The sequence below is a fragment of the Tasmannia lanceolata genome, unplaced genomic scaffold (genome assembly GCF_043159265.1).
Source record: "Tasmannia lanceolata isolate RefF3 unplaced genomic scaffold, GAP_Taslan_0.1 ptg000018l, whole genome shotgun sequence".
Classification (NCBI taxonomy): Eukaryota; Viridiplantae; Streptophyta; class Magnoliopsida; order Canellales; family Winteraceae; genus Tasmannia; species Tasmannia lanceolata.
Genome location: NW_027518695.1, coordinates 13,080,626 through 13,107,521, shown reverse-complemented (window position 1 = coordinate 13,107,521; position 26,896 = coordinate 13,080,626). Strand labels below are relative to the sequence as shown.

Genomic DNA, 26,896 nt, shown 5'->3' with positions numbered 1-26,896 from the left:
TTAACTCGGTAGTGTTATTAGAGAGTCTCTGACTCATTTGTTCCCCCCCTTTAGTGTTGTTAGTTCGGAGTTTCTCCTTTAGAGTTGTTGATTACTTCGCTCTTATTGGAGACTAACTCAGTCTTATTAGAGCTTTGCTTGCTTGGGATCTTGGATCGTTTTCTCTCTTTTTGGGACACTATCTTTCTTGTTGTGGTTCGTCTCTTTGAGGCGTTAGTTGCTTATTCGGGGTTTCCCCTTTTGGATTTAGGGCTTTGCCCTAGTTTATGGTTGTTCTTGCGTGTTCCCTTTAAGATTGAAAACATTTAAAGATTCTGAGCATTGGAAAAGCTTTAAAATCCAAAAAAACATTTGAAAACTTTAAAAATATCAAAAAACATTTGAAAATATAAAAAACCTTAAAAAAAATCTAAAGTGTTGAGTGTTTCTTTTAGAAGCGTAGTTTGAGAGTTCGTTTCGAACTACGTTGGCTTGATCCTCTTCCACGAGGTACGTAGTGCAGCTTGGGATACATATCCCAAGTCCAGCCAAACTTTGTAAATAAAAATGCTTTAACCCTTCAACTTTAAAACCTTGTTTTTAACAAAGATCTTCCTCTAGAGTTAGGATTTTCTCCTAGATAGAGAGTTTTAGAGTTAGGGTTTTTCTTTTGATAGGTTGTTTGATTGTTTGTTTGCTGTGTGCTTGTTTTAGAGTTAGGGGTCTGTCCTAGAGTTATAGGAACGCCTCCGTCCGGTCAGTTGGCGATTCACATCGCCGACCGATGACTAGGTCTTGGATACGTTAGCAATCCTATTGTTTTCCTTAGGGCATACAGCCTAGTTACACGTAGGTTGTAGGAACCACCTGCATTAGCCTAGGGCTAATCTGCATTTAGTTAGGGCATATAGGGTGTCCTAAAATTCACAATTCACTGGAATTTAAATAATCGTACAATAAACTTTAATAACTAGTCCGGTCTTTTAGATCGAGTCTAGGATAGAGGTCTAGGTGTCTTAGGCATCCTAGCTTAGAATAGGCGCGAAGAACTACGTTGCCTTGATTCTCGTGGAGGCGGGGATACGTAGGCTTCTTTGGATGAATACCAGACCATCCGAGGACTCGGGCTAATAATTTAGAGTCTTAGGATTTGTTGTATTGTTATTGTGTATTTTGATGTGTTTTTCTTATTTTCTAGTACTGATCCTATACCTTTTAGCTATAGCTTGCATGTGTTTGCACATCAGAACTTAGACACCCATTAGGCATGTCACTCATAACCTAGCTATGCTTAGGTGCCACATCTTTCATTTTATTTTATGTGTGCTTATTATTTTATCCTCAGGAAATGCATGCTTAGGTAGACGAATCCTGAGGATTGTTCCCATTTCACATGATTTTTACCCAAACTTCTTTGGAGTTAATAATAAATGGCATAAGAGACCAGGTGCTTGCACTTGGGCGAATTGGGGGCGCCTAACCCCTTCCCCATTCGTCATCAGGCACGGACCTTTTATATCTCTGGTTATCCATTGCAAACAGAGCATTTGTTTTGGTTCCATGGCATGTCCATGGATGGCGACTCTGAGTTATATTTTCAGATATATCTTGGTTTCGAGCTCTGGCTCCGGATCAGGATGTATCTTTCTTTTTATGTCGCCACTCATGCTATTGTGTGAGGGTGGCATCCGTTTCGAGAGTTCCCTGGTAGAGCTCTCCTTCACTTTGTGGAGATCTTAGAGGATTGCTGTGGGGACCTCGCGTCCCTCGGCATCGTCCTCGGATCGGGGTCCACAGAAGAATGACTATTTGGCGGTAAGTATAAGTCGTCATAATTCCTTCATTACTTGAAGACACAATTTCGTCATAATCCTTACAATGCCTCGTTTTGTTTTCAGAGGAATCCTGAGCATTTACGCTTCTTTAATAACCGTTGGGAGCTATATGAGGAGATGAAAGTAGTGTTCGGGGAAGATTATGCCACTGGAGAGTTCGCTAGGGACAGACATGCCCCTTCTCAGGACACACAGGATGTTGAGGGGCTTTTCTCATCGAGCCAGGCAATAGGGCTCGATGATATGTTCGACGGTACGACCCCTGCTTTTACTCCTCCCCCAGCTCCTCGTGCTTCCAGATCACGTCATTCATCCCCAGTTAGAGACACCAGCATGGGCTTTAGTGACTCATCGCCACTGAAAACCCCAGCATCAGGTAGTAAGGGGAAGAGGAAGAGGCGAACAAGTGGTGGACAACTTTCATCTGATATGACTTACTTGTTAGATAGTGTTAGGATGGTTGCTGAGGCCATCATTACGACTGGTGAGGTCCATAGCCTTGCTGAATTGAAAGCCGCTGTGATGAGCACCTCTGGTTTCACCATGTTGGAGCTGCTTAGGGCCTATACGTACCTGCACAAAAATCACAAGGATGCTGAAGTCTTCCTTTCCCTTTCTAAGGAAGAGCGAGTGGCTGTGATGGGCGATATTGTGGCGCGTTTGGCGTAGGTTGCTATGGTTTGGGGACCTTTTTTTGGGAATCATACGATCGTATTATATGATCGTAGTATGAGTCTGCTAGTTTTCTGCATCTTTATTTTGGACTTGTTATGTTATTGTTGGACTTGTTTTGATGTGGTTTTTTTCTTCGGCTTTATTGTAATGTTGTTTACTTTGTTGGACCGCTTATTGTTCTTGGTTTATAGTTCTTGGGTCTTGGAATTATTTTCTTGGACTTGTATATGTTGTTACTTTTTAATACTTTATGTTGTTACTTTTTTATTTGCATTTCTGTAGGTTAATGGCAAAAAACAAGTTTTATGTAGTTTTTAAGGGAAGGCAGGTGGGCGTATATGACAGTTGGCAATACTGTCATCTTCAAGTTAACGGGTTTAGTGGAGGGTGTTTCCGTTCGTATGGGAGTAGGGAGGAGGCAGAAGCTGAACTTACTGTGTTTTTACATGCCATTAGTGGGCCCAACAAAGATAGGAAAGAAGAGACCAACATTCCTACGCCCCAAGCTTCAACAAGCTCTTCTGTGACGTGTTAGCTGGCTTATATTTAGTCTAGAAGTATTGTCTTAGTAAATTGATATTCTCACTCCCTTTGTTTTAATATTGACATTACCATATTCTAATGTTTAAACTTGTTTCAATACTATCTTTTGCTTTTAATTCTAATGTGTATTTTTTTTCATATGGTTAGCAGTTACCATTGTATTCAACGTTTTTTTTTCTTTTGCTTTTAATTCCCTATGACTGAATGGAATTGGGTGGTGGAGCTTATTAAGTACTTACGTAATGTGTGATTGATTGCTTGAAATCAATATTAGTTGTATCACTTAATTTGATCAATATTAGATTCTAGACCCACCCTTAATGTGACTTTTCTGTTTAGTTTTCCCAATACAGTTTACTTGGCAAGTGAACAGGCTTAAGAAACCTTTTCTCTGGATTTCTCAGATTTTCCTGCGCAAGTGAACAGGCACAGGATTCCTTTTCCTGCACAGTTTCCTTTCCTTTCCTTTCTGCCACGTCAGATTCCTTTCCTTTCCTTTCCCGAGAAAACAAGTGAACGGACCCTACAAGTAGAACCCATGTTGTTCAATTTGTATAAGGTAGGCCCCGTCAGTTGACAGTTCGTCCACAGATTGAAGGGTTAGATGATCCGATGGAGCTGATTTTTTGGGCACACCCTATCTATGTCATGGCCCATCAAATGAACGCTTTGGATCATCCAAACAATGTGGGCCCATACCCGAATCCAAACACTACCAAAAACACAGTCACCTTCACATTTAGGTCCTTCAAATTTCAAGTATATATTAGCTACTTTTTCACAGTGGAACATTATTTTATTTTCCATAGATTTTTTTACAGCTCATGCATAGCATGGATGGGGCCCACCATTTAGCACCTCATGTTTTGATGGGGTGGGGCCACTATCTGCATCCAATCCATGCATAGGGTAGGGCCCACCATTTCACATATTGGTGGGCGACGCGAACCATCTCCACCCAAACCCAGCATAGGGTGGAGCCCACCATTTTCCCCCACATGCTCTAATGGGGTGGGGCCCACCATTTCACACCTCACGTTTTGATTCGAGTGGGCCCACCATGGTATGCATCATGTTTTGATTGGGTGGGGCTCTGTATTTTACAAACATGCATAGCATGGGCAGGACATGTTAGTGTCTCTGTATGGAAATGAGATATTTACCCCATTTTCTTCCCTGGGCCACACTTATATGCTAGATGTTCACTACAGGTGGGTGGCCCAGGGAAGCAAGAGGCTGTAAAAAGATTATTCGTAAATACACTTAGGCTCTGTTCACTTCCATTCCCGGGAAAGCAAATCCCTGAAAATAGCCTCTTTTTTCCTTGACAAGACAAAATTCGGGTGTTCACTTGCTTTCCTGAGAAAGTAACAAGCCTAGGTGGAAAATGTCAAATAATGTAATAATGACATGGAAATTGCCAAAAATGATGTAGAAATGTCTCTTGTCTCACAAGTGTGGGAAACCAAATCCCACTATTTTGGTCGGATTTGCTTTCCCAGAAAAACTAATGAAAAAAGGTGGGCAAGCAGTTTCTCGGGAAACCTTTTCCTGCACAGATCCTGCGCACGTGAACAGGCGCGGGAAACCTTTTCCTACACAGTTTCCCTGGATTTCTTTTCCTAATGCCACATCAGATTCCCTGGAAACCTTTTCTTTTCCTTTCCCGGGAAAACAAGTGAACAGAGCCTAGGGCTCAGTTCATCGGGTCAGGTCCCCTATGAAATGATGTGGCAAAAAGGAAAATAAAAGAAAACAATAAAAAATATAAAAAAAAGTGTTATGTGATTGGAGAGAGAGAGAGAGAGAGAGAGAGAGAGAGAGAGGGGTGGAAGCATACCATTTGCAGACTCAAAGCACTAGATTCCCTCCTGACAGTGGTTGTATGAGGGTGCCAGGATTTTTTTTCTTATCGGATAGGTAGGTATGAAACATGGTACAACATAAACGTGGGCCAGGCAAAGAAAGAGTTTGGACGACGGAAGTGCCATGTGGCTAGGCGTAAGGAGAACCAACATCTACCTCGAAATTAATAACCTCTAATACCTTACATAAATCATGGCCACTAGAACTCGAATTGTACTCCGAACAACATTATAGTTCACCATTATATGCTACGAACAACGTTTTCTATGAAGATAATTTCTTATATCTTATATTGTTGGATTTTTAAATTAAGTATTAGAAAATAAGAAAGTATGTACAATAAGATATAAGAGATTATCTTGTATCCTTCATACAAATCTTGTCCAAGGAACCATCTCCTCTCCGTTCTCTAAACGAGATCTTACTATTTCTCATACTTTTTTTGTAGATGATGTAATGATCTATGCAGACCCGAATCCTCCAAATGCTTAAGGAATCTTACATTGCCTTCGCACCTTCAAGCTTTGCTCGGGCCTGGAATTTAATCCCACCAAGAGTGAAATTTTTTTTGCTGGTGTGGAGAATTGTACCAAAAGAGCAATCTGCAACATTCTTCATATTAGATAAGGTAATTTGCCGATTAAATATTTGGGATTACCTCTGGTAACATCAAGACTAAATTCGAGGGACTGCCAACCAATCATACATAAGGTGAGGAAAAAAATTTCAAACTGGACCAACCGGCATTTATCTAGATCAGGAAGAATTGAGCTGGTAAGATCTATCCTTAGCTCTTATCAGATTTATTGGTCAGCATCATTCCATATTCCTGCAGAAGTGCTTTTAGACATTGAAAAGATTTTCCAGAATTTTATTTGGTCAGGCCCCTCTCTTGAAAAGAAATATCATCCTATCTCTTGGGATATCATCTGCAGGCCAAAAAAGGAAGGAGGCCTTGGGATTCGATGTCTTAAGGATCTTAACATCGCTGGACAAATCAAGCAACTTTGGAATGTCGTTTCTGGAGAGAAATCTCCATGGGTTCTATGGTTCCACAGAAATATATCAGAAATAGAAGCTTCTGGAATATCTCTATGCCTGAAAACCCCTCTTGGGCGGTTAGAGGCGTTTTCAGGGTCAGAGACATAGCAAGAAAACATATTTCCTATATTGTTGGGCCAAATTCCAACCTTCTCTTTTGTAAAGACCCTTGGCATCCTAACGGCCCACTGGAAAATCAATCCTCTATGAGTTCCATTTCCATCCCTAAATCAGCCACCATCTCAGATACGATATCTAATGGTTTGTGGAGCTTGATCCATCAACATCCTTATTATCGGATTTGAAAGCCATCATTGTCACTAGCCTCTTCTCTTCTTCCACTCCATCATGTCCAGTCTGGATGCCTGAAGCTGATGGAACCTTCTCCACCAAAAGCGCATGGAACTCGATTCGGTCCTCTCACCATCCTCCAGATTGGGTTTCATCTTTGTGGTTCCCTGGTCATATTCCGAAGTTCAGCTTCACTACCTGGCAAGCAATACAAGATCATCTTCCAACCAAAGATAGACTCACCTTCTTTCCTATCAATTCTGATAAGAGATGCCTGCTTTGTAATAGTGAAACAGAATCAGTTTATCACTTATTTTTTTCTTGTTCCTATTCTGCCTGGATCTGGCGAACAATTCTCAGGAAAATATCCCTCCGGAAAAATCAGAGAAAATCGTTTGGCGAAGAGGAGAGTTGGATCCGGAAAAAATTCAAATTCAAAGGCCAGAGTGGTTGTCTTTCAAGAATCCTCTTCACTTCTTCTATTTACTACACCTGGTTAGAAAGAAATTGCAGACTTCATGATAAGATAAAAACTCACAAGAGCATTATCTTAGATAGAATATGTCGTGTTGCAAGCCGCCGTGTTCTCTTCCTTAAACTGAATGAAGTAAACAGTCGTATAGCCCAGATTTGGAATCTCCCCCTCTTTCATTCTCAATCGGAATCTAGATTTTGCCAGTGGGTGCTACCTTCTCAAACTAAGTTAAAGATAAACACAGATGCTTCGATCAGTTCTGATATAGTTTCTTTGGGAGGTATCCTCAGAGACAGCAAAGGCCAGATCATTTCTTTCTTCTCTGTTGCCTATGACTCAGTCCCCTTTCAAGAGGCCAAATTAGAAGCAATCATCAGGGCTGTTCAGCTAGCCAGAAACAGCCAGGTGAAAAATTTATGGATAGAGTCAGATTCTCTCAATGCAGTTCATATTATCAGAAAGCAATGGCCTTGCCCATGGAGAAAATTCCCTGCCCTTGAAAAGCTCCATCGAGATCTAATCTCCCTAAATTCTCGGAGAATCAGCCACATTTGGAGAGATGGTAACAAGGCTGCTGATCTCTTATCTAAAAGCAATTGCATTTGTAAAGGGGATCCCATTCCTCTATCTTGTATTCCATATGATCTCTTTGTAATTGCCTTAGAGGATTCCTCTGGGACTCTCTACCCTAGATTGTAACTCTTTTTCTGTTTAATATATGCTGGTCGTGGTCTGCCTAACCCCAATTTACCGAGCAAAAAAAAAAAAAAGATATGAGAGATTATAACTTAACTAGTATCTTTGCCCATGCAATGCATGGGTGTAAAATAATGGGCCCCATCTCATCAAAACACGAGCAATAAAACGGTGGGCACTACTCTCTCCATGGGCTTGTGGAGATAGTGAGATCCACCCATCAAAACCAGAGGTAAAAATGAACCCCACATGATGCACAAGTTTAAGTGAAGTTGGTGGGACCCACCCCATCACAACATGGTGTAAAATGGAGGGTTGCACCCCGTGCCATGTATAAACGGTGGACTCCACCCCCACGCTATTCTCTCACGTTTACGTCTCCCCTTGTCTCATAAAATCTAACTTCTCAACACTCACGTCTCACACCCTCTCTCCCTAAACCACCCACTCTTGGTAACCGTAACCCCTATTACACTTTTCTCTCATGTAACCCATACCCAAATCTTAATCTCCTACGTCTCCTTCCTATTCCTCTCTCACTCAAAACCGAACTGTAAGTAGTTGTGTGAAAATAGAGGTTAGCGGCAAAATCTGATTAGACAGAACTGAATTTTGGAAAAGGTAGTCAATAGAATTTTTTTCTCGGAAAGAAGACGAATGATAATAGAAAGAAGCAGGCTCTCTCTCTCTCTCTCTCTCTCTCTCTCTCTCTCTCTCTCTCTCTCTCTCTCTCTCTCTCTCTCTCTCTCTCTCTCTCTGTTTTTCTACTTAGCTGTGCTTTAGCATACCCTCCTCTTATAAACCTATAAAATGAATCATTTTAAGCTCTCCATCTCATGTCAATCTCTACAACTGAAACCAATCAAAACCCATCTTAGAAATCAACTCAATCCGAAAAAGGCCTGGAAGAGATCGGATCCCACTCCTCCAGCCTCGATCCATTCTCTCTAATATGATGTTGATTTTCTTGAACCTTTTTTAGAGGTTTCTAAATTAGGCTTTTAGGATTATTTCCTATAGTATTTCACATTATGCAGAAGTACTCCGCCATTAATGATGCATCCTAGATCATATAGCACAAATTTGATAAGAGGTGGACCCATCTCAAAGTCATATGAAGGTCAGAGAGGCTCAAAGCCAAGGGGGCCCAAGTGGGTCCGCGTGCTTAGGCGACATTTCCATCCACATAGCCTTAGATTGTTTTTCCATTTCTTATGAATTATAGTTGTAGATTACATGTTCGTTATCAATTCATTATAGCTGTAGGTTGCATGCCAATTTTCATCTTTCAACTTTTTTCCATTATTTTTCTTGTAGTCTGTATCAAATTTTGTTTTTTTTGTTTTTTGGCTTGATTTTGGTATAATTAGAAAGGTTTTTCAATTACCTATCTAATGAATTGGAGATCACGTGATCTAGGCATGATCTGAGGAAGTTATGGCAAGCACAAGGTATATGTTTATTACGAGATTTCTATTTTAGGATTATATTAGTATTGCCATTAACTTTTGTGCCAATTAGTTTAAATGGACTATTGTTGAGATTAATTGTATAGGTTTTAAGTTAGTTTTTATGGTTTCTCTTTCTTATAAATAAGATTTCTATTGATTTTATAAAATAAGGGAATGCTAAACCGAGGGGCACCCTTTAAAAAACGGAATGAAAGGGTGCCCCACTGCCCCCATTGGTTGCCTTTCACCAAAGTGCAATTAATGCCTGTCACCAAGGTACAAATTTTCTTTGACTTTGCATATTAATAAATGCACTTTGGTGATGTACAACCACTGGGTGTGCCCTTTCACTCTGTTTTTGCAAGGGCGCCCCTTGTTTTAGCATTCCTCTATAAAATAGTACAGTCAAAAAGAGAAACCTACAAAGTGCTAGTGTCCTTAAAACGCGTGGCATGAAAGAATTTTTCGTTAAAAAGTGCTAGCGGAAGCTTCGTGCAGAAAACGCAGGCACAAGACGAAATAGAGAGGGAACGTAGGAGAATGGCAAAATTGTCAATATTTTAAAAGGGTGATGATATTTTCACGCCCTTGCAGGCAAACGGGTGAGCCGGGCCGCGGGTGATGCGGGTGCGGGTCAGGAAATGACCCGTATTTTTGCGGGTCAGAATTTACGTGACCCGCGCTGCCCGCGGGTGGGCCCGGGTCAACCCACGGGTCACCCGCAAATTCAAACAGTGGTTAAATTCAAACGATTTTTTTTAATTTAGGAAAATGTTAAAACTTAAAAGTAGGGTATGGCCCGCACCGTGGGATGGTCCAAACCGTCCATTAGATGGCTCACAGCCTAAATAGGTTGTGCCCCAAAAATCATTTCAATAGGTTGATCGTTAGGATCAAGTGATCAACCCTCTAACATTCAAATCGGAGGGTTGGGATCAACCTATGGTGCTAGCCATAACTTATTCAAGCATCAAACCCTTAAAAAATAGATTGGCATGACAAAATCACCATCCTTTGCGTTAGAAAAAAAAAAGCCATCTAACTAGATTAGCATGACAAAATCATCACCCTTAAAAAAGCCAAGTGACTTGCGGGTGCCCGCGGGTTGGCCCGACCTGACCCATGTTTTTGCGGGTTGGATCACCCGCGGGTTAGTTTTGACGGGTCACTAAAACTCAGACACGTGCCCGCAAATTTGCGGGTGGGTCGGGTCGACCCGCGGGCACAGGCCGCTTTTGCCAGGTCTACCAAGGGGCGAATGAGTGCTGCAGAGCGGTGAAAATATCATCTCCCTTATGAAAAAACGTCATACATAAAACGCAAGCACAGAAAGCAAGAGCGATTATAATGGCGTAGCAGCCGAAACGCGTGACGACACGAATGGCAAAATCGCAAATATTAGTTCAAAATAAGGGTATTTAAAAAAAATGCCTCATAAGGAACACAAGTGCAAAACGCAATTAGAGAAATAAGAAGAGCGATATAAATTCGCACCTACTGTAGGATGATTCACACCCCTTGTAACGTGAAACTCTCTCTTTTTGCTCCGTGATTTTGCTACGAAACAACGGACATTTATTTCCCTCTGATACATGAAGTCTTCGCTCTCTTCCCAGCTCCCTCTACCGACAGATTTCATTTTTTTTCTATCCAAACCCTAGCTTTAGACCAGGCAAAATCTCATGAAATTCTCCTCAGATCCATGGCTTCTTGTTATTTCTCTCTTTTAGATCTCAATCTCTCATCAAATTCCCCAATTTTATGCAATTCATGATCTCTCTCTCTCTCTCTCTCTCTCTCTCTCTCTCTCTCTCAGAAACCCTAACCCTAGCTTCTTCAGATCCATGTTCTAGTAATCCAATCCAATACACAAAGAGAAGAGAAAACCCTAGTAATTCAGATCCTCCTACACAAAAATAAGAGAAAACCCTAGTGATCCAGATCCTCCTACACAAAAAAGAAGAGAAAACCATGGTCTAGTAATCCAATCCAACACACCTCCTACTACTCAAAACCCTAGGAATTTATAAACCACAATCATCATCATCGAATGATGAAGGGCTCGAACCGTTTTTTCACGATCGGGCTCGTGGCATCGTGGTACTTATCAAACATAGGTGTTCTTCTTCTAAACAAGTACTTGCTCAGCAATTACGGATTCAAGTACCCGATTTTCCTCACCATGTGCCACATGACCGCTTGTTCTTTGCTAAGTTACGTTGCCATTGCGTGGATGAAGATCGTCCCAATGCAGGCCATCCGATCGCGGGTTCAATTCTTCAAAATCGCGGCTCTCAGCCTTGTTTTTTGTGGGTCTGTTGTTAGTGGGAATGTCTCCCTTAGATTCCTTCCGGTCTCGTTCAATCAGGCGATTGGGGCTACCACGCCGTTTTTCACTGCTGTGTTTGCTTATGTTATGACTATGAAAAGGGAGGCTTGGCTCACGTACTTTGCGCTAGTTCCTGTTGTTACAGGGGTCGTCATTGCCAGTGGGGTGAGAACTTGTTTTTTTTTAATTTGGTTGGATGTGATTTAGTCCTTGATTTTGTTTAGGCCCTGTTTGTTTAAGATTTTGCCAATCGATTGTGAGTCCAAACTGATTATTTGATTCAAAATTGTGTTTAAATTTGAGTTAATAATCGGTTTAGCAGTCACAATCGGTTGTAATGATCTTAGACAAACAGGGCTGTAGTGTTGATTGATTAAGAATGGAAGCTGTTTAGTTTATGCAACTGTTACCTATGATCTAAACTCTTAACCCATCTAAGGATGTTCTGAAACAGCCTCTTTTTTTTTATTGAAAAAACAACTTTTGTAGGTTCGTCATTTAATACTCTGTTTAAAACTTTTACAGCAAAGGAAAATGTTTAAACTTTCCAACTTTATCCCATTATAAATGATGAGGCCATTTTTTACTTAGATTTTTCTTGAACCAATGTCATATTAAACTCAAAATTTTCCCATCCGATATTTGCCGAATCCCTATTTGCTAACCATTGTCACGATTTAGTTGGTTGTTTCAGACGGAAAAAAGCATAAATGTACTTGATCAAACTAAAGGAAAACAGGCAACCCTACTCAAACTTTACCTATGAATGTAGGGAGCTGCACTGTCTTCCTGCTAAGTTTAAACTGTGCCACCGTTGGATTGGATCTGCTTCTTTGTTGTTGAAATGGGTTTAATTAGGCAGCTCCTAGATCCTATCTTATTTCTTGTTGGTTTATCTAGTGAGAAGAGGTAACCATTCAAAAAAAAAAAAATCTTGTGAGACGAGGTTGGGTTAGAATTATGAAGGTGCCTACCAATTCAATTGGAAGGTTGTGGATGGGCTTGCGAACATGGTTGGTCTCCATATATGAGTCGAGGGCAACTCAATTGCTCTTTTCTCGTTTTTTTTTTAACTTTTGGAATTTGCTCTTCATCGGCAGAAAATAGGTGTTAGATTAGAACTACCTATGCGGTTGAATTTGTCTGGGCTTTATCTGTTCCATTGTAGTCGGTGGATTTCCATTTGGTGGTAAGGTTTAATGATTTTGAACTTTTGCCATTAAAAAAATGATTTTGACATCATGGTAAGGTTTATTTGTTGTTGGACTTTCGTTAATTATTCCCGTTTCTTCATGCCTTATATATAGGGTGAACCGAGCTTCCATCTGTTTGGGTTTATAATGTGTGTTGGTGCAACTGCTGCAAGAGCGCTCAAGTCAGTACTTCAAGGGATTTTGCTGTCTTCTGAGGGGTAAGAAATCTACCCCCCTGCCTCTCTCTGGTTGTATTTTTAGTTTATACTTTATAGTATTTGTATTTATTGAAAACACCCGTTTGGTCCATCCGAGGTACATTTCCCAGATCCTCAGCATGTTCACTTTCTTTTAGAATCAGTTTTGTTCGATTATGGTTGCTTTAAGGGCTTATGTTTCTAGGTTTACAATTGAATTATTTTATATCGAAACAGTGTTACTGTTTTTCAGGGAAAAGCTGAATTCCATGAATCTCCTTCTATACATGGCTCCAATAGCCGTAGTCTTCCTTCTTCCTGCGACACTTGTTATGGAGGAAAATGTGATTGGCATCACATTGGCTCTTGCAAGAGAAGATATCAGAATAGTTTGGTACCTACTCTTCAATTCTGCCCTGGCGTATTTTGTCAATTTGACCAATTTCTTGGTTACTAAACACACCAGTGCTTTGACTCTCCAGGTATGCTTTCATGATTGATTGCAAGTTGTCTTTCAAATCTTCTTCATTTATATTTATGAATCATCAATTAAGATTCTTTAATTCTCAGAAGGGAATAAAAAAAACTCTCAACTAGATTACTTGAAATGTCTTAACAATCTCAAAACACGTACGAAGTTCTACACACGCTCGTACGTACGAAGCTTATTCACACGTTCATACGTACGAAGTTTATGCTCACGTTCATACGAAGTTTGTACACACGAAGTTCGTACACACGTTCGCTCATACAAAGTTCATACACGTTCATACGAAGTTCGTACACATATTCGTACGTACGAAGTTCGTACACACATTTGCACGTACGAAGTTTGTACACATGTTCAGACGTACGAAGTTCATTGTTCGCACGAAGTTCGTACACATGTTTGTGGTTTAAATCGCGGTATTGTACTATGCCACTCCTTAGAGAGGATATGGCATAGTACTACGCCGCCATTTTATTTTGTTTCGGCATACGGGTAGTCGGGCAAGTGCTGAATCCAAGGACAAGACTCTTTGAATCTTGGTCCAGTTAGTCAATCCTACATATGGCCAAACTCGAGGCCTATTTCATAAGTGAGTAGTCGTTGGTGGGCCTGGAAATTTTGTTAAGGGGAGTAGGGGTCTGAATCCTATATTACACGGTTCGTGCACACTTTATTGGCACCGGGGCCATTTCGTGTTTATGCTCTAGGATGTTGGCTTGGTCACTTGCTTACTATGAGGCATTGTGTTCTGTTCTGAACTTATCGCTGTGGTTGGCAACTCTCTCTTTTTTTGTATAATTGAAATATATGCATCTGATACTTATTTTTTCATTTAAAATTCATTTGATGAATTCGGGAGAGAAACATCCTTAGAGGCTCGCAAACCCATTAGAGTATATTTTACATATTTTTGATACTTCATGATTTCCTACCTTGTTCATCGAGGAGGTGGACACCAAGTTTGACAATTGCACAGGAGCTGTAGTTGTCAATTGTATTTCACTTAGTTTCCTCTTTTAAGTGCACTATTATTTTCTTTTGAACAACAATGTTAATATATTTTTTTGAATGGTAACAACAATGATAATATTAAGAAGTAATACCATCATTGGGCTCTTTAATTCTCTTTTGATACTAATGAATTCTTGTTGTTTCGCATTCTGATAGGAATCTGTGAATCTTTCACCATGGATCCACAGAGCCGATTCTGGCGTTTACATTTGTTTTATTCTTCCTGTGTTTAATTTTCAAAAAAAAAATAAAAAATCTTGTTGATAAAAAAAAGTTCCTTGGAGAGGAATAATGTCCCTGTGTTCCTAGAATGGGATACACTCAAATCTATGAGGTTTGGAACTATTTGCTGATGACTATTACAAAGAATGATTATTTATTAAGTGGAGAAATTTGGCTAGTGAACGTGTGCATAATGGATTGACAGGCAGAAGAAACAATCAACCATCTTTCATCCATTTCTTTGTGGTGAGATGGGTGTGGAACTTTTTTGGTGTTAGCTGCATGTTCCCAATAAAGGTGGTGAACTTGATAAAAAATTAGTTTGGTGGATTTTTCTAATTTTTCGGAGCTAGATGACGTGTGTTATGGATAGTCCCTCTTGCCGTTCTATGGGCGTTTTGAAGCAGATGATGATGGAATTTTGGAGTGAAATTACTCCATTTTATAGATAACGGAGAAAATAAAAGATCATGTGATACATTGGGATTGATTAGAAAGAATTAAAGGAATCATGAAGTGTTATGTGCAAGGCTTTGATTAGAACTGAAGATTTTTTTTTTTGTTTTTTGAAGGGTTTGATTAGAACTGGAGATTGGTCAACAAAGATGGTGAATGTTGAAATACAATATTTGAGAAAAATGGAAAGATCCCTTTATTGGTTAAACTCAAATTTTCTTCGAGCTTGAGTTGCAAATGGTTTTAAATTTCCACCGAGACCGACCCAAACAATCGAAATGTTTCTATTTCGATCTACACCGAAACGATTGAAATGCATAAGCCAAAATCATAAGTGTAATAGTGGTATACTATATCAATATGTGTTACATAATTATATTTATAAGAATTGCATGTGAAATGTAATGCATGTATTATGTATAAATATTTATATAATTTACATGTGAAATTTTGTACGTACTAAATTACTAGACATGCACAGCGCGACATTGGATGTCACTAAGTGTTGTTTTTATACCATTATGGATGGTTGTCTGGCTTATGTGATTGTCTAGCTTATGTGATGGTTTCTAAGTGTGTATTTGTGCCTATTCTAGCATTTCCTGAAGGTTCGTCTTTAAATTCTATCATTTGCATATGTTTTCATATGTTTCTATGATTTTACAGGATTTGAGACATTTTGGAGAACCTATCAATAGCAACAAAGACAGAATCAAACTTCATAGGAGTCCATGGTAAACCTGTGACAAAATCCATATTAACATCATCCCAAGGTCTACTAGGATCGGGTAACAGTATATTGGGCTCGGCCTTTGAATGAGTAGGATTGGGTAACAGTATATTGGGCTTGGCCTTTGAATGAGTAGCATGTCTTGCACTGAGCACATAACGAATAAGATCACATTTTAAATGTGGCCAAAATATTGTTGCTCCATCGGAGCTATGGTCTTTGCTCGTGTAAAGTAGCTGCCAAGCCTCCTGATGCAAATGGTCAATAAGAGGCATATTTGCCTGTTAGGGTTTTAGAGATTTGGGTGGTTAAAGAGGAGAACTTGAATGGGGTTTTGAAAGGGTTGCGGCACCTAAGTTCAAGGGAAAAAGGGGCTGAAAATCCAGATAGTAGTTTTTATCAGTTAGTTAGGGCTTGGGAAGAGGTTAGGGTAAGGGTTTGGGAAAAAGATTAGGGTCCCTCGGTTAGGGTTTCAAGGTGAGGAGATGCAGAGGGGGTATGGGCTGTTGCATAAATAGATTTTCGTGCATGAACAACAAAGTTTTAGGGGTGAAATCGCATGGAAAAAAGGTGGTGGTTATTTGCAATTAACAGAGAAGGGTGATGGGTTTGAGGGTACAAGGTTAGGGATGATGGGTGTGGGGGTAAGGGAAAGGTTGGGGTTTTCTTTGCTGCAGGATTTCTTGCACATATTGTGCTTTTTTCGATGTATCTTTGGATCTTTTGTGTGAAACAATTCTTGAAACTTGGATCCTTTGCTTTGATTTTTGCGGCGACACTCGGACTTTCACCGTAGATGCTTGGATCTTTTGCTCTGATATCAAATTTGATGTAGGACCGGAAAAGAAATAGAAGAAAGGGAAGAGAAAAGAAGAAGAGAAGAGAAAGAGGAGAAGAATAGAGGAAGAAGAAGAATATGAGAAGAGAGGAAATTAGAAGATAAGGAGAACTAGAAGTAGAAGAGAATTAGAAGGGAGAAATTTCAATCAATCAATTAATCATCCAAAACTTATTAAAGTTCCATACATGAGGCCTATATATATGCAATGGAAATAAAATTCTATGGAAAATAAAAGCCTTAAAACTAAAATATAAAAATAAAAATTCTAGAAACTAAATAGCATAGAAAATAAATCTCTAAAATCCTAACGGGCAAATATGCCTCTTATTGGGCCTACAATCTGCATCCTTCTCCCCCGCTTGAAAAGAACCTGCCCTCAAGGTCTAGTCTGCCTGGATGAAATATGTAGACGATCCACAGAAGCAGTAGGAGTCGTAAGCCATCGTAGGCACTCCTGATGTCTAATGCTCTTGACAACTGTAAGAATAGTCGAAAATGTCGGCAAAGTGATAGAGAAGAAATCGCCCATGTAGAATCATAAGAACACAAACCGTGCTTTCAATTGCTCCATAGACCCATCGAGCAAAAATTTGACAGCAAACACCCATCGACAGGAAAGTGGTCGCACTCCTTAAGGAGGAAAAAGAAGATCTCAAGTGCCATTAGACCGAAGAGCCTCCATCTCATCAGCCATGGCTGCCCGCCACCCAGGATGGGCAAGAGTCTCTGCAATATAGTTAAGAACAACAGAAGAATTAGAATCAACAAAACAACATAGATACTTAGAAAGGTTCGCAGAGAGTAGTCTGTTAATGAGGTAGCGGGACATATGAACCACATCAGCCCAGAAATGCTTAGAGACCTTCATATGAAACATTAGGAACCTAACCATTTCAAGGAAATGTCTATTTTTACGCTCCGTAACCCCTTTTTGTTGTGGGGTAGACATACAAGAGGTCTGATGTAAGATACCATGTTGGTCCAGAAAAGGTGCTAAGCCAAAACTAACAGAAAAATATTCGTTGGCATTATCTGTTCTCAGCATATGAATATGAGTATCTAATTGAGTTAAGATCTCAGCATAAAGACTTAAACATAGAAAATAACTCAGTTCTATCTTTCACCATAAATAACCAAGTCATGCGAGAATAATCTTCTTCTTCTTCTTTTTTTTGAATGATAGTCATACGAGAATAATCATCCGCAAAAGTCACAAAATACTGAAAACCAAATAAATATTTTGTTCAACAAGGACCCCAAATATCCGAATAAACTACATGAAAAGGACCAGAATCTCAAATCAAAACCCTAGACCGGAAGGACACCCTATGGTGTTCTCAAAACTGACACTCTGTAGGAGGAACAAAACCAGTAATGGAGAGCTTCAACTTCTTTGCTGATGGATGACCAAGCCACAGTGTCACAAATAGGATGAAGAAGTACTATGAAGAGATACACTATCCACACTTAGATAGTGGAGACCCCAGATTCATGCCTGACACCAATCTTCCTCTATGTCTTGAGATCCTGTACAATACAATAAGAAGGAAAGAAAGACACATAGCAGTCCAAGAAATTTGGTTATCTCGCTTACAGAAAACAAATTAAACAAAAAATTTGAACACATAAAACAAACGATATAGTGAGATTAGAAGTGAGTTGGGCTTGTCCAATCTCAGATACCTGAGATGTGGACCCATCTGTTATATTACATAGTGAAGATAAACAAGACTTGAAAGAAGACACTAAAGTAGGGTTACCGGTCATTTGGTCCAAGGCACCCGAGTCAATAATCGAGGTTCCTGAGGAAGAAACTAAACATGCAGAGGAGCCACATTGCTTAGCCATGGTGGCAGTAGGCAAATGCTGCTGAGAGGAGGAAGGCTTCTGAGCTGATGACTTGGCCTTAAGAAACTGGGCTTAATCTGATTTATAAATCATCACAGACTCAGATGAGGGATCATGCCCTGATGACACTGAAGATATTGAGGCCTCTTCCCCTGATGCAGAATAATTTGCATACCATGAAGGTCTCCCATATAGATCCCAGCAATAATCCATGGTGCGACTATCTAAGCCAAAGTGAGAACAAAATTTCTGGCCACGGCCACCCCTATATCTATGACCACCAGAAAACTCTCTACCACCACCAAGACTCTGACCGGTGCTCCGACCACGACCAGGACCTGAGCCGCCACTACCACGACCACGAGAAAAACCCTGAACAGACAGGGCGGCCATATCAACACCAATATCAAGAGAAGATTGCTCCCTCTTGCAGCCACTACCAACTAACAATCAGTCTACAAACAATCCCACAATCAGCCAACAACAATCAAACAACAACCAACAGCCAACAGGTAATCCTACCAAAATACCATAACTATAGTACCGGCCAGTAAGAGAAACAAGCATACAAAACGTTGGTTGCCAATCGAAACCAACCAGCATCAGTAGAATAAGCCCCAACCCCTTAAGAAGCACACCTAGCCACAATACAAAGGCATGGGAGCAACAATCAACCTATGACCTTCCTTTTCCAATCTTCACTGACCGAATAGAGGGAATTAAACAACAATCAAAATAGAGGACAAGGCTATTAGGCCGGGCTGAATCTACAAGAATGGGTAGAAACCATCTAAACCAAATTAGAAGTCTCCACAACTGATAAAGGATCCGCATACCACTAAACCGATCCTACTAGAGCAGATCGCAAGCCTAATTAACGAAGACAGAGCCAAATGAAAACATGAATTGATTTGGAGAAAACCTTTACCAAAAAGCAACTGAGGAAGAAGAGGATATTGGCCAAACCCTGCATCGGATCCTCAATCTACGAAGACGACGACGATCAACTATAATAGACTCACCATTTAATGCCCTCTGACACCCCTAGAAACTAGGGTTATATTCATGCGGTATTGTTCACGTGGACAATGCAATGATATCATTCATGCAGTATTGTTCACGTGAACAGTAATTTTTTTTGAAAGTTTTGAAGAAATGAAAGGGATAGTGGGAGAAAAGAAGAAAAAAAGGATGAGAACTTAAGAACCCTCGACTTTGATACCATGAAAAAGTGCATGTGTGTGTGTGTGTGTGTGTGTGTGTGTGAGAGAGAGAGAGAGAGAGAGAGAGAGTCCTTTGGCTTCCAGAGTCAACCATCAGAGATGTACACCCGTCAGAATGCCTGTGGGCATACACATTGGAGGTTGAGGCATGAAAGAGGCATATGCATCTCGACTCTTGACAGGATTTCATGAAGGTGTAATTGTAATTGTTTTTTTTTTCCTTTTTAATTGTCTCCTTACCTCTTTGATGAGTTATGGTTAGGCAAGTTGAATAATACCCATTTGAGGGATTTATACAACCCCTTCTGAGAGATTTCATGTTTTCCTCCATTTCATGGTCCGATTCTGTGTTTCAGTTTCTGCAATTTTTTGAATGGAATCGAAAAATTTAGGATCTCTGCATTTATTGTCCTTTTTAAAAAAAAAAACTTTGGGTGACTGATAATCTAATTTTTAAAAAGGAGGCTATTGAGTTCTAAATTTCTTGGCTACGTGTGAATTAGTTATGCCAATTTTCTATTTCATTTTCAATGTGATGGAAAATATTTGGTGTTCTGTTCCTATCTTGTTAGTACTTTGTGTATGCAACTTTTGTAGTATTTTTTTTTTAATGATTGCTACTTTTGTAGTGTTTACCGGTTAGAAATAATTCACTATTGTTAATTACGTTTTCTTGATTTTTAAATTTAATTTTATTATATTTAATTGATTAAATATTAACGTTTATTGGTGGTTTGGGCATGAGTTATTGTTCACAATTTGTCTATAATTTTCACATAAAAATTTCCTTATTTTTTAGGTTTATTTTATTTTAGAAAAGCAAAGTTTGTGAAATGTGTTGGGAGGCATGGACAGTTCACGCCTGGTCTCCTGGTGGGCATGGACATCCCCACCTCATGCCGTGTCTCTGGATTTTAAGAACGTCTGTGGGAACACCCACTACCAAAAGCCTTTGGAGTCCCCCTTATTTTTCACCACGATGTGATTTTTTTTTTTGAAAGGTACCCAGAGGTGATTTTATATCCAATGTGAAGGATAGTTTTCGATCTTTCATCCAGTATCCACCACACGTGGCCACAGCATGCCCAGTTGGTGGGCTCCACCATGGATTGGTGGGTCTAAAGTCACGCTGATTTGATGCCATCTATTTGACAAACTTTTTCCTGTTTGTAACTGTCGGTTTACAGTTCACTAAACAGTTTGGATTATCCATCATGTGAGTTTTTGGGTGATGGTCCATCTTGGTGGGGCCCTACTGATTTATGATGCGAAGGATGGGAAACTTCCTCCGTGCTGGGTATGAACAGCCTCTTACGAATTTACTGGAACGGCCCATAATTCTCAGTTAGCTGAAATGCCCCCATGTAAATGGGCAAAAATCGCTTTAGATCTGCTCACTCGAGGCAGATACGTAAGAAAGTACTGTCATTTACGGAGTGTAACTGCAAAATTACAGGGTGGTTTCATACATATGGTTCCCAAGTAGAGGTAGAGTAGCACAATCACGTACCCTTTGGTTCCAATACTTTTAGTACATCCTTTGTTTGTTTCTTAGTTTATTTACTTAACCATGTTAGATGCATCTTCACATATAGGAGAGAGTATTTGGAGCCAAGCAATTTGAATAGAAGCATACTGTAAGATTGTCATGGCTGCATGGATTTGTGTGATGTCTTTTTTCCCGTTTCAGAACTCCTGTCGAGGAATCTGTTAAATAATCTTCTTCTTTTTTTAAAGATAACAGATTTCATTTCAAGAGAATCAAAAAGTACAAACTCAGGGACATTTTTTTTTAAAGCAGATTTCATTTCAAGAGAATCGAAAAGTTCAAACTAGGGGACAAGCTGTCCCCAAAATCAAGATATAAGCCAGACAAAAAAAGAAGAAAGAAAGATACAAGCCATACAATACAACCTGCATCAGGCACTACAGAAAAACAAAAACATACAATCCCAGTTAAATAAATGGTCCGCAAAATCCAAGAGTAACGGTACATCCAATAAGGTTATCTGACACCTTCTTGGGGTGGATGTAGTACCCCAACCGAATCCTAAACCACACCATCCTTTGCCAAACGATCAGCCATCTCATTGGCAGACCTTCTCATGTGTTGGATTTGAGGGCCAATAAGACGTACCAGGTCCCGTATCTCCGCAATGGTGTTATCAAGCTTCCAAGGGCCACCACTCTCATTGGACTCCCAAGCTAACGCATTCGACGAGTCACCTTCAATAATAAGAGGGCCTAAGTTGTGCTTTGGCATACCATCTAAGACCAAATAGCAAAGCTTTAGCTTCGGCTTCAGTGGCATCACAGAAGCCAGCAGGCCCCGAGAATGACATCAAACATCTCCATTAGCGTCACGAATCAAACCTCTAATACCCGCTTGGACAGGGTGATGTAGGACTGGGAAGACAAATAGAAGACGGGGAAAAGAAATAGAAGGGGAGAAGAAGAGAAGAAGAGAAGAAGAATAGGGGAAGAAGAGAATAGGAGAAGAATAGAGGAGAAAGAGGAGGAGAAGACTTGGGGGAGAAGAAAAGAGGAAATTAGAGGGGAGAATCTCAATCAATTCAATTAATCATCACAGTTAAAATTCCTAATATCAATGAGGCTTGTATATAGGCAACGTGATGGGAATAAAATTCCATGGAAAATAAAAATCCTAACAACTAAAATCATGGAAATAAATATCCTAGAATCTAAATAGCATGAAAATAAATTCCTAAACTAAATAATATGGAAATATAAATCCCAATGGGCAAATATGGCACTTATTGGCCTATTTATCTGCATCATTCTCCCCCGCTACGTAGACGACCCACTCAAGTAGTAGTAGTCGTAATCCGTGGGAAGAACTCGTGATGTCTAATGATCGCGATAATCGTGAGAGTAGCCTGATATGCTGGCGGAGCAATATGGAAGAAATCGCCTATGTAGAATCATAAATACGAGAACCTCTCCTGAGAATCAATGAAGCTGGGAAAATGACAATGTACTCCTCCTGGATCGGTGGGACCGGCATAACAGCTATGGACAGTACCAATCCATGACCAGCCTCAATAAAGATATCACCTGCTGGTATCAAATCTAAATCAATGAAATCAGGAACAGAGCCAACTGCTAGAATCGTATCTGGCTCAGTAATGTCAGGTTGACAATCCTTTTGAAGATCATCATGTGAACTGAAATCCTCGATCTCAATCCCCACAAACATATCGATCGGGACATCTACTGGAGAAGCAATGATGTCACTGTGCTCATGTAAAGATATAGAATCGGTGTCCTCAATTAACTGCTCGTGCTCTGTATGATCTGGCAATGCCTCAACAATCACTGGACTTTCTGGCTCTATATTAGACCTCTCTGACTTAGTACCTGTCATCATGGACTCAGTATCTGACATAATCATGGGCTCAACCTCTATAATGATCTCATCCACAATATCATCTGTCGGACCAATAGCATCATCTGTGTCTGGCTTGTCAATAGTGTTAGCAAATTCCTTCACTGCTTCAATTTCGGCCTCTCGTGCACGACAGGCTGTGATGTTCCGTTCACGGCAGGCGGCAACTTCACGTTCGTGGCGAGCTGCCTCCTCACGTACCAATTTCCTTTTATCCGAGTCACGCACTATCCTTTCCAAGATTGCCTGAAACTTAGCTTCTTGTTCAAGTTGAGCAGCTTCTTCACGCATCAATCTTTGTTTATATGCTGCTTGCTCGCGTTTCAATCTCTCTACATATTGATATGCATAATTTCTCATAATCTCAGAACGGATCTCCTCCCATCAACTGAATGGAGGTGCACTTGCAATACGACGCACCCTCACTATCTCTAGCCAGAGTAACTGGGCTTGTCGTAGTACAGTATCTCTAGCTCGAGAGATAGTCTCGCTATAATACCAAATTTGATGTTGGACTGGGAAGAGAAATAGAAGAAAGGGGAGAAGAAGAGGAGAAGAAGAGAATAATAGAAGAAGACTTGGGGGAGAAGAAAAGAGGAAATTAGAGGGGAGAATCTCAATCAATTCAATTAATCATCAAAGTTAAAATTTCTACAATCAATGAGGCCTATATATATAGGCAATGTGATGGAAATAAAATTCCATGGAAAATAAAAGTCCTAACAACTAAAAACATGGAGATAAATATCCTAGAATCTAAATAACATGAAAATAAATTCCTAAACTAAATAACATGGAAATATAAATCCTAATGGGCAAATATGCCACTTATTAGCCTATTATCTGCATCACAGGGTTACCGATCGAGCTTCCATTAGAATTCAATTTGACCCAACCCGAGGAGCCTTCCACTTTGGAGATATCTTCTCTTCTCTTTTCTTTTCCCATAACACCGCATCCCAAAAGAGAACACTCTAGTAGAGCGGAAGAGAACAATTTCCAACAGTATACATTGGGACATATCCATCTCCTTTCCCCACTTGTAATACCAAAAAAAAAACAGAGAGAGAAAAAAGAAAAAGAAAATCCCAGAATAGAAAACATCGATGGACAATTGTCTAAAATGCCCTTTTTTGTGGCTGATTTGATGAAAGTTGTATATTCTACCCTGTGAGAGATATATATCAACTTAGCCTATGTTCGTTGTTTCATTTAGCACCGCAGTAATGAAAAGAAATTGCTTCCTCAATGTTCTCAAAAAGTTTGGATTTTGGTGCAAAGATACCATTTTCTTCAAGAAATCATGTGGGACCAGGAACTCGTGATCATATGACAAAGTTTTATGAAATTTTCAGGTATTGGGGAATGCGAAAGGCGCTGTGGCCGTTGTTGTATCGATTTTAATCTTCAGGAATCCCGTCTCTGTGACCGGGATGCTTGGTTACTCACTCACGGTATTTGGGGTCATTCTTTACAGTGAAGCAAAAAAGCGAAGCAAATGAGGCCTCCGAAAACATTTTGTTTTGCTTATGTGGGTGGGCATCAAAACTACGTGCCAGAGACGAGGTTTGAACGTGCTTACAACTAGTGCATGTGTTGCGCCCTATTCTTTTGATCGGAGACTGGCAATGGGTTTCCGCTTGTATCAACAGAGACAGCTTAACTAGTATGGAAATTTGAATAAACCTGATTGCCCTTGCAATTTTCTTTTTCTTTTTTTGGAGCATTTTCCTCTATATCTTGGTGGCAGTGGAGGAATATCTGTAATTCTTTGGAGAGAATTGGGTCCCCTCAATCGGTCTATTTTAATTTTTGTGTCAAATCTTTTGATTAATTAATGGAAAATGCTCCTCCAGATAATTGTGTTTCCCTCATTTATATAGCTCAGGTATCCATAATCAGGTTAAATAATAGTACATTTTCTATAGAATGGGCCTATTAAGCTGTGTATGCATGTGCTGAGTTGATGAATTCTATCTGCTTTCAATTCTTATTTTTGTTTTGATGTTTGTATTTGAGACCTGAATACAGGTAGATTTTATTGCCTTTTTGCTTTCACACTAGTCATCTTGCTGCAGGCAACCTAGCACCTCAAGTCAGTTCTCACCATGGGAGTTGATACCTTCACTCCTGCACTCCTTTGTTTGATAATGGCACTCTCGCTTTATTAAACACTTATCTAATTGGTTGTAGATGGCTTTTTGGGAAAATGTAAGAGCCTTTGGAAATGTAGATAACAAAGAGGAATGCCTTTATTAAAACAAGGAGTGTGGATATCATTTCCCATTGTTAGAAGCAAATTGTACCAAAATGTTGGTGGCACTTCTTTAACTTGCTTTTGATTGACAGAACCAACATTAACCTAAAAAAAGCCCCTCATATGAGTCTACAAAAGGAGGGTGCAAGGCCTCTAGATATTTAGCTGTGTTACCTGCAACAGAGGAGAGTGTGGACACTTTTAACATGTTGAATTTTGGTAAAAGCTGGTAGAAGAGAGTGCATTGTTCGTCCCCAGTAGGAGTTATTCCGTACATACACAATGGGTGTGCTTATCATTTTATCAAAAAGATAAACATAAATGTAACGTTGTGTGACACAATATGATCCATATGGAGGGTTGCTAGGGGTGCCTTCCAACTAGGTCTCATTTGCTTTTAAACTTTTTATCTAGTGGAAATAGAAATAGAACTATTGTAGGATCAATTTTAATGACTGATCTGGACCGTTCATCTTTTAGGGCTTACTTAGGATCTTTGAATGGTCAAGAAATTAAGTCAATCGTGCAACCCTTGTAATATTAAATAATGGACATTAGAATTGCATGATTGCCATCATTTTTTGGGTGATAGGAGATCCAAAGAAAAGACCATCTGATGACGTTTGAGATCAATCAAGGGTGCACCGTAGCCAGGGCGGTGAGGTTCCCTCGTCAGCCTCCTACCCAGCCTTATTTGCAAAAGCACTCTCCTAATTTGTCAATTTACACATGGAGTCTCCAAATTTGTGCAAATCCAGTCTTGAGCATCTAGGGTTTCCAAATTCTCCTGCTGCTACTGTACATTGATTTTAGGATCAATTACTGTTGCATGCTAGAGAGTTGAAAAAATGACGAGAAAATGTTGAGTTTTGAAAAAACACTAAGAAATGCTACTTTATTAAAAGAAAGGTTGCTAGGGACGAAAATACCCCTCAACTTACTTTAATTTTTCTCTTATTGGTTTTACCATTTTACTCTTTTACTTGCAGGTTTTACACTCTTTCATTTCTAGGTTTCACTCCGACGCATTTTGTTTGAAACGACAAGATTTTCCGACGATAGAAGCCTTCTTCTCCGGCGAAACATCTCATTTCTCTAGCAGCTGATGTTCCTTTGTCCTGAGGGATTCTGAAGATTAACAACTATGCCTTTCTTGAAAGCCAAGAGCACCGATCTATTAGTGTTTATATCGTCATGTAAGCAGAAGAATAAAATAGAATGGGAAGATGAGAAAGAGAAATTGGATTATGGACATGTTGAGAAACCCCATTTGATAATTTTTTGTTGTGTTACTGTGGCTAATGGAAAACTCCACTACCTCTCTTAACTTCTAAACTTGTAAAAGAGATGCTATGGCAAAGTCATATGTTCAACATTTTCGTGCTATCCAATGGACATCAAATGATTAGTTATTTTCAGAGATCTCCCCATCTTCTTCTCAACGCAAAAACAGGTACTCGAAGCCAAAACAGGATAATCGAAGCCAAAATTTACTTGGTCGAAGTCAAAAATGTGTTTCCTGTAACATTCCCCGTTGTGTTTTTCGCTTCGACTAAAGTTTTTTAGGCTTCGAATAACTGGTTTTTTTGCTTCGACTAACATGTTTTTTGCTGCGACTAAAACTTTTAAATTCCAGTAACATTTGGAACTTTTTTCGTCTTTAACTAATATATTTTAGCTTCGAGAAATATTTGTTGGCTTCGACTATCATTTTTGGCTTGGAGTAACTTTTTTTTGGCTTCAATTAGCATTTTTTGGGCTTCGACTATCATTTTTGCCTAACTTACATTTTGCTTTGAGTACCATTTTGGCTTCCACTATAATTTTGCCTAGTGAAAGCT

The 26,896-nt window shown here is 39.7% G+C and overlaps 3 protein-coding genes and 1 pseudogene across 3 annotated transcripts in view; all 4 read left to right on the top strand.

Moving 5' to 3' along the window:
• Positions 1-2,648, top strand: part of LOC143850067 (uncharacterized) — a 33,015-nt gene extending 30,367 nt beyond the window's left edge. The window contains exons 5-6 of the mRNA XM_077359383.1: positions 1,720-1,794; positions 1,878-2,648. Of these exons, the coding sequence (XP_077215498.1) occupies positions 1,720-1,794; positions 1,878-2,483 (681 nt within the window). The 3' untranslated portion in view covers positions 2,484-2,648. The remainder of the gene's footprint in view (positions 1-1,719; positions 1,795-1,877) is intronic.
• Positions 2,649-6,300: 3,652 nt separating this feature from the next.
• LOC143850066 (uncharacterized) lies at positions 6,301-7,404 on the top strand. The gene has a single exon (XM_077359381.1). It carries the CDS (start codon positions 6,301-6,303, stop codon positions 7,402-7,404), a length of 1,104 nt encoding a protein of 367 aa, XP_077215496.1.
• Positions 7,405-10,403: 2,999 nt separating this feature from the next.
• On the top strand, positions 10,404-24,665 carry LOC143849380 (putative sugar phosphate/phosphate translocator At3g11320). The gene is made up of 4 exons (XM_077358390.1): positions 10,404-11,346; positions 12,489-12,592; positions 12,825-13,053; positions 24,154-24,665. The coding sequence occupies exons 1-4, from the start codon at positions 10,903-10,905 to the stop codon at positions 24,298-24,300; spliced, it is 924 nt and encodes a 307-aa protein (XP_077214505.1). The 5' UTR covers positions 10,404-10,902; the 3' UTR covers positions 24,301-24,665.
• LOC143852122 (small nucleolar RNA snoR2/U65) lies at positions 14,148-14,283 on the top strand (annotated as a pseudogene).
• Positions 24,666-26,896: the final 2,231 nt, after the last annotated feature.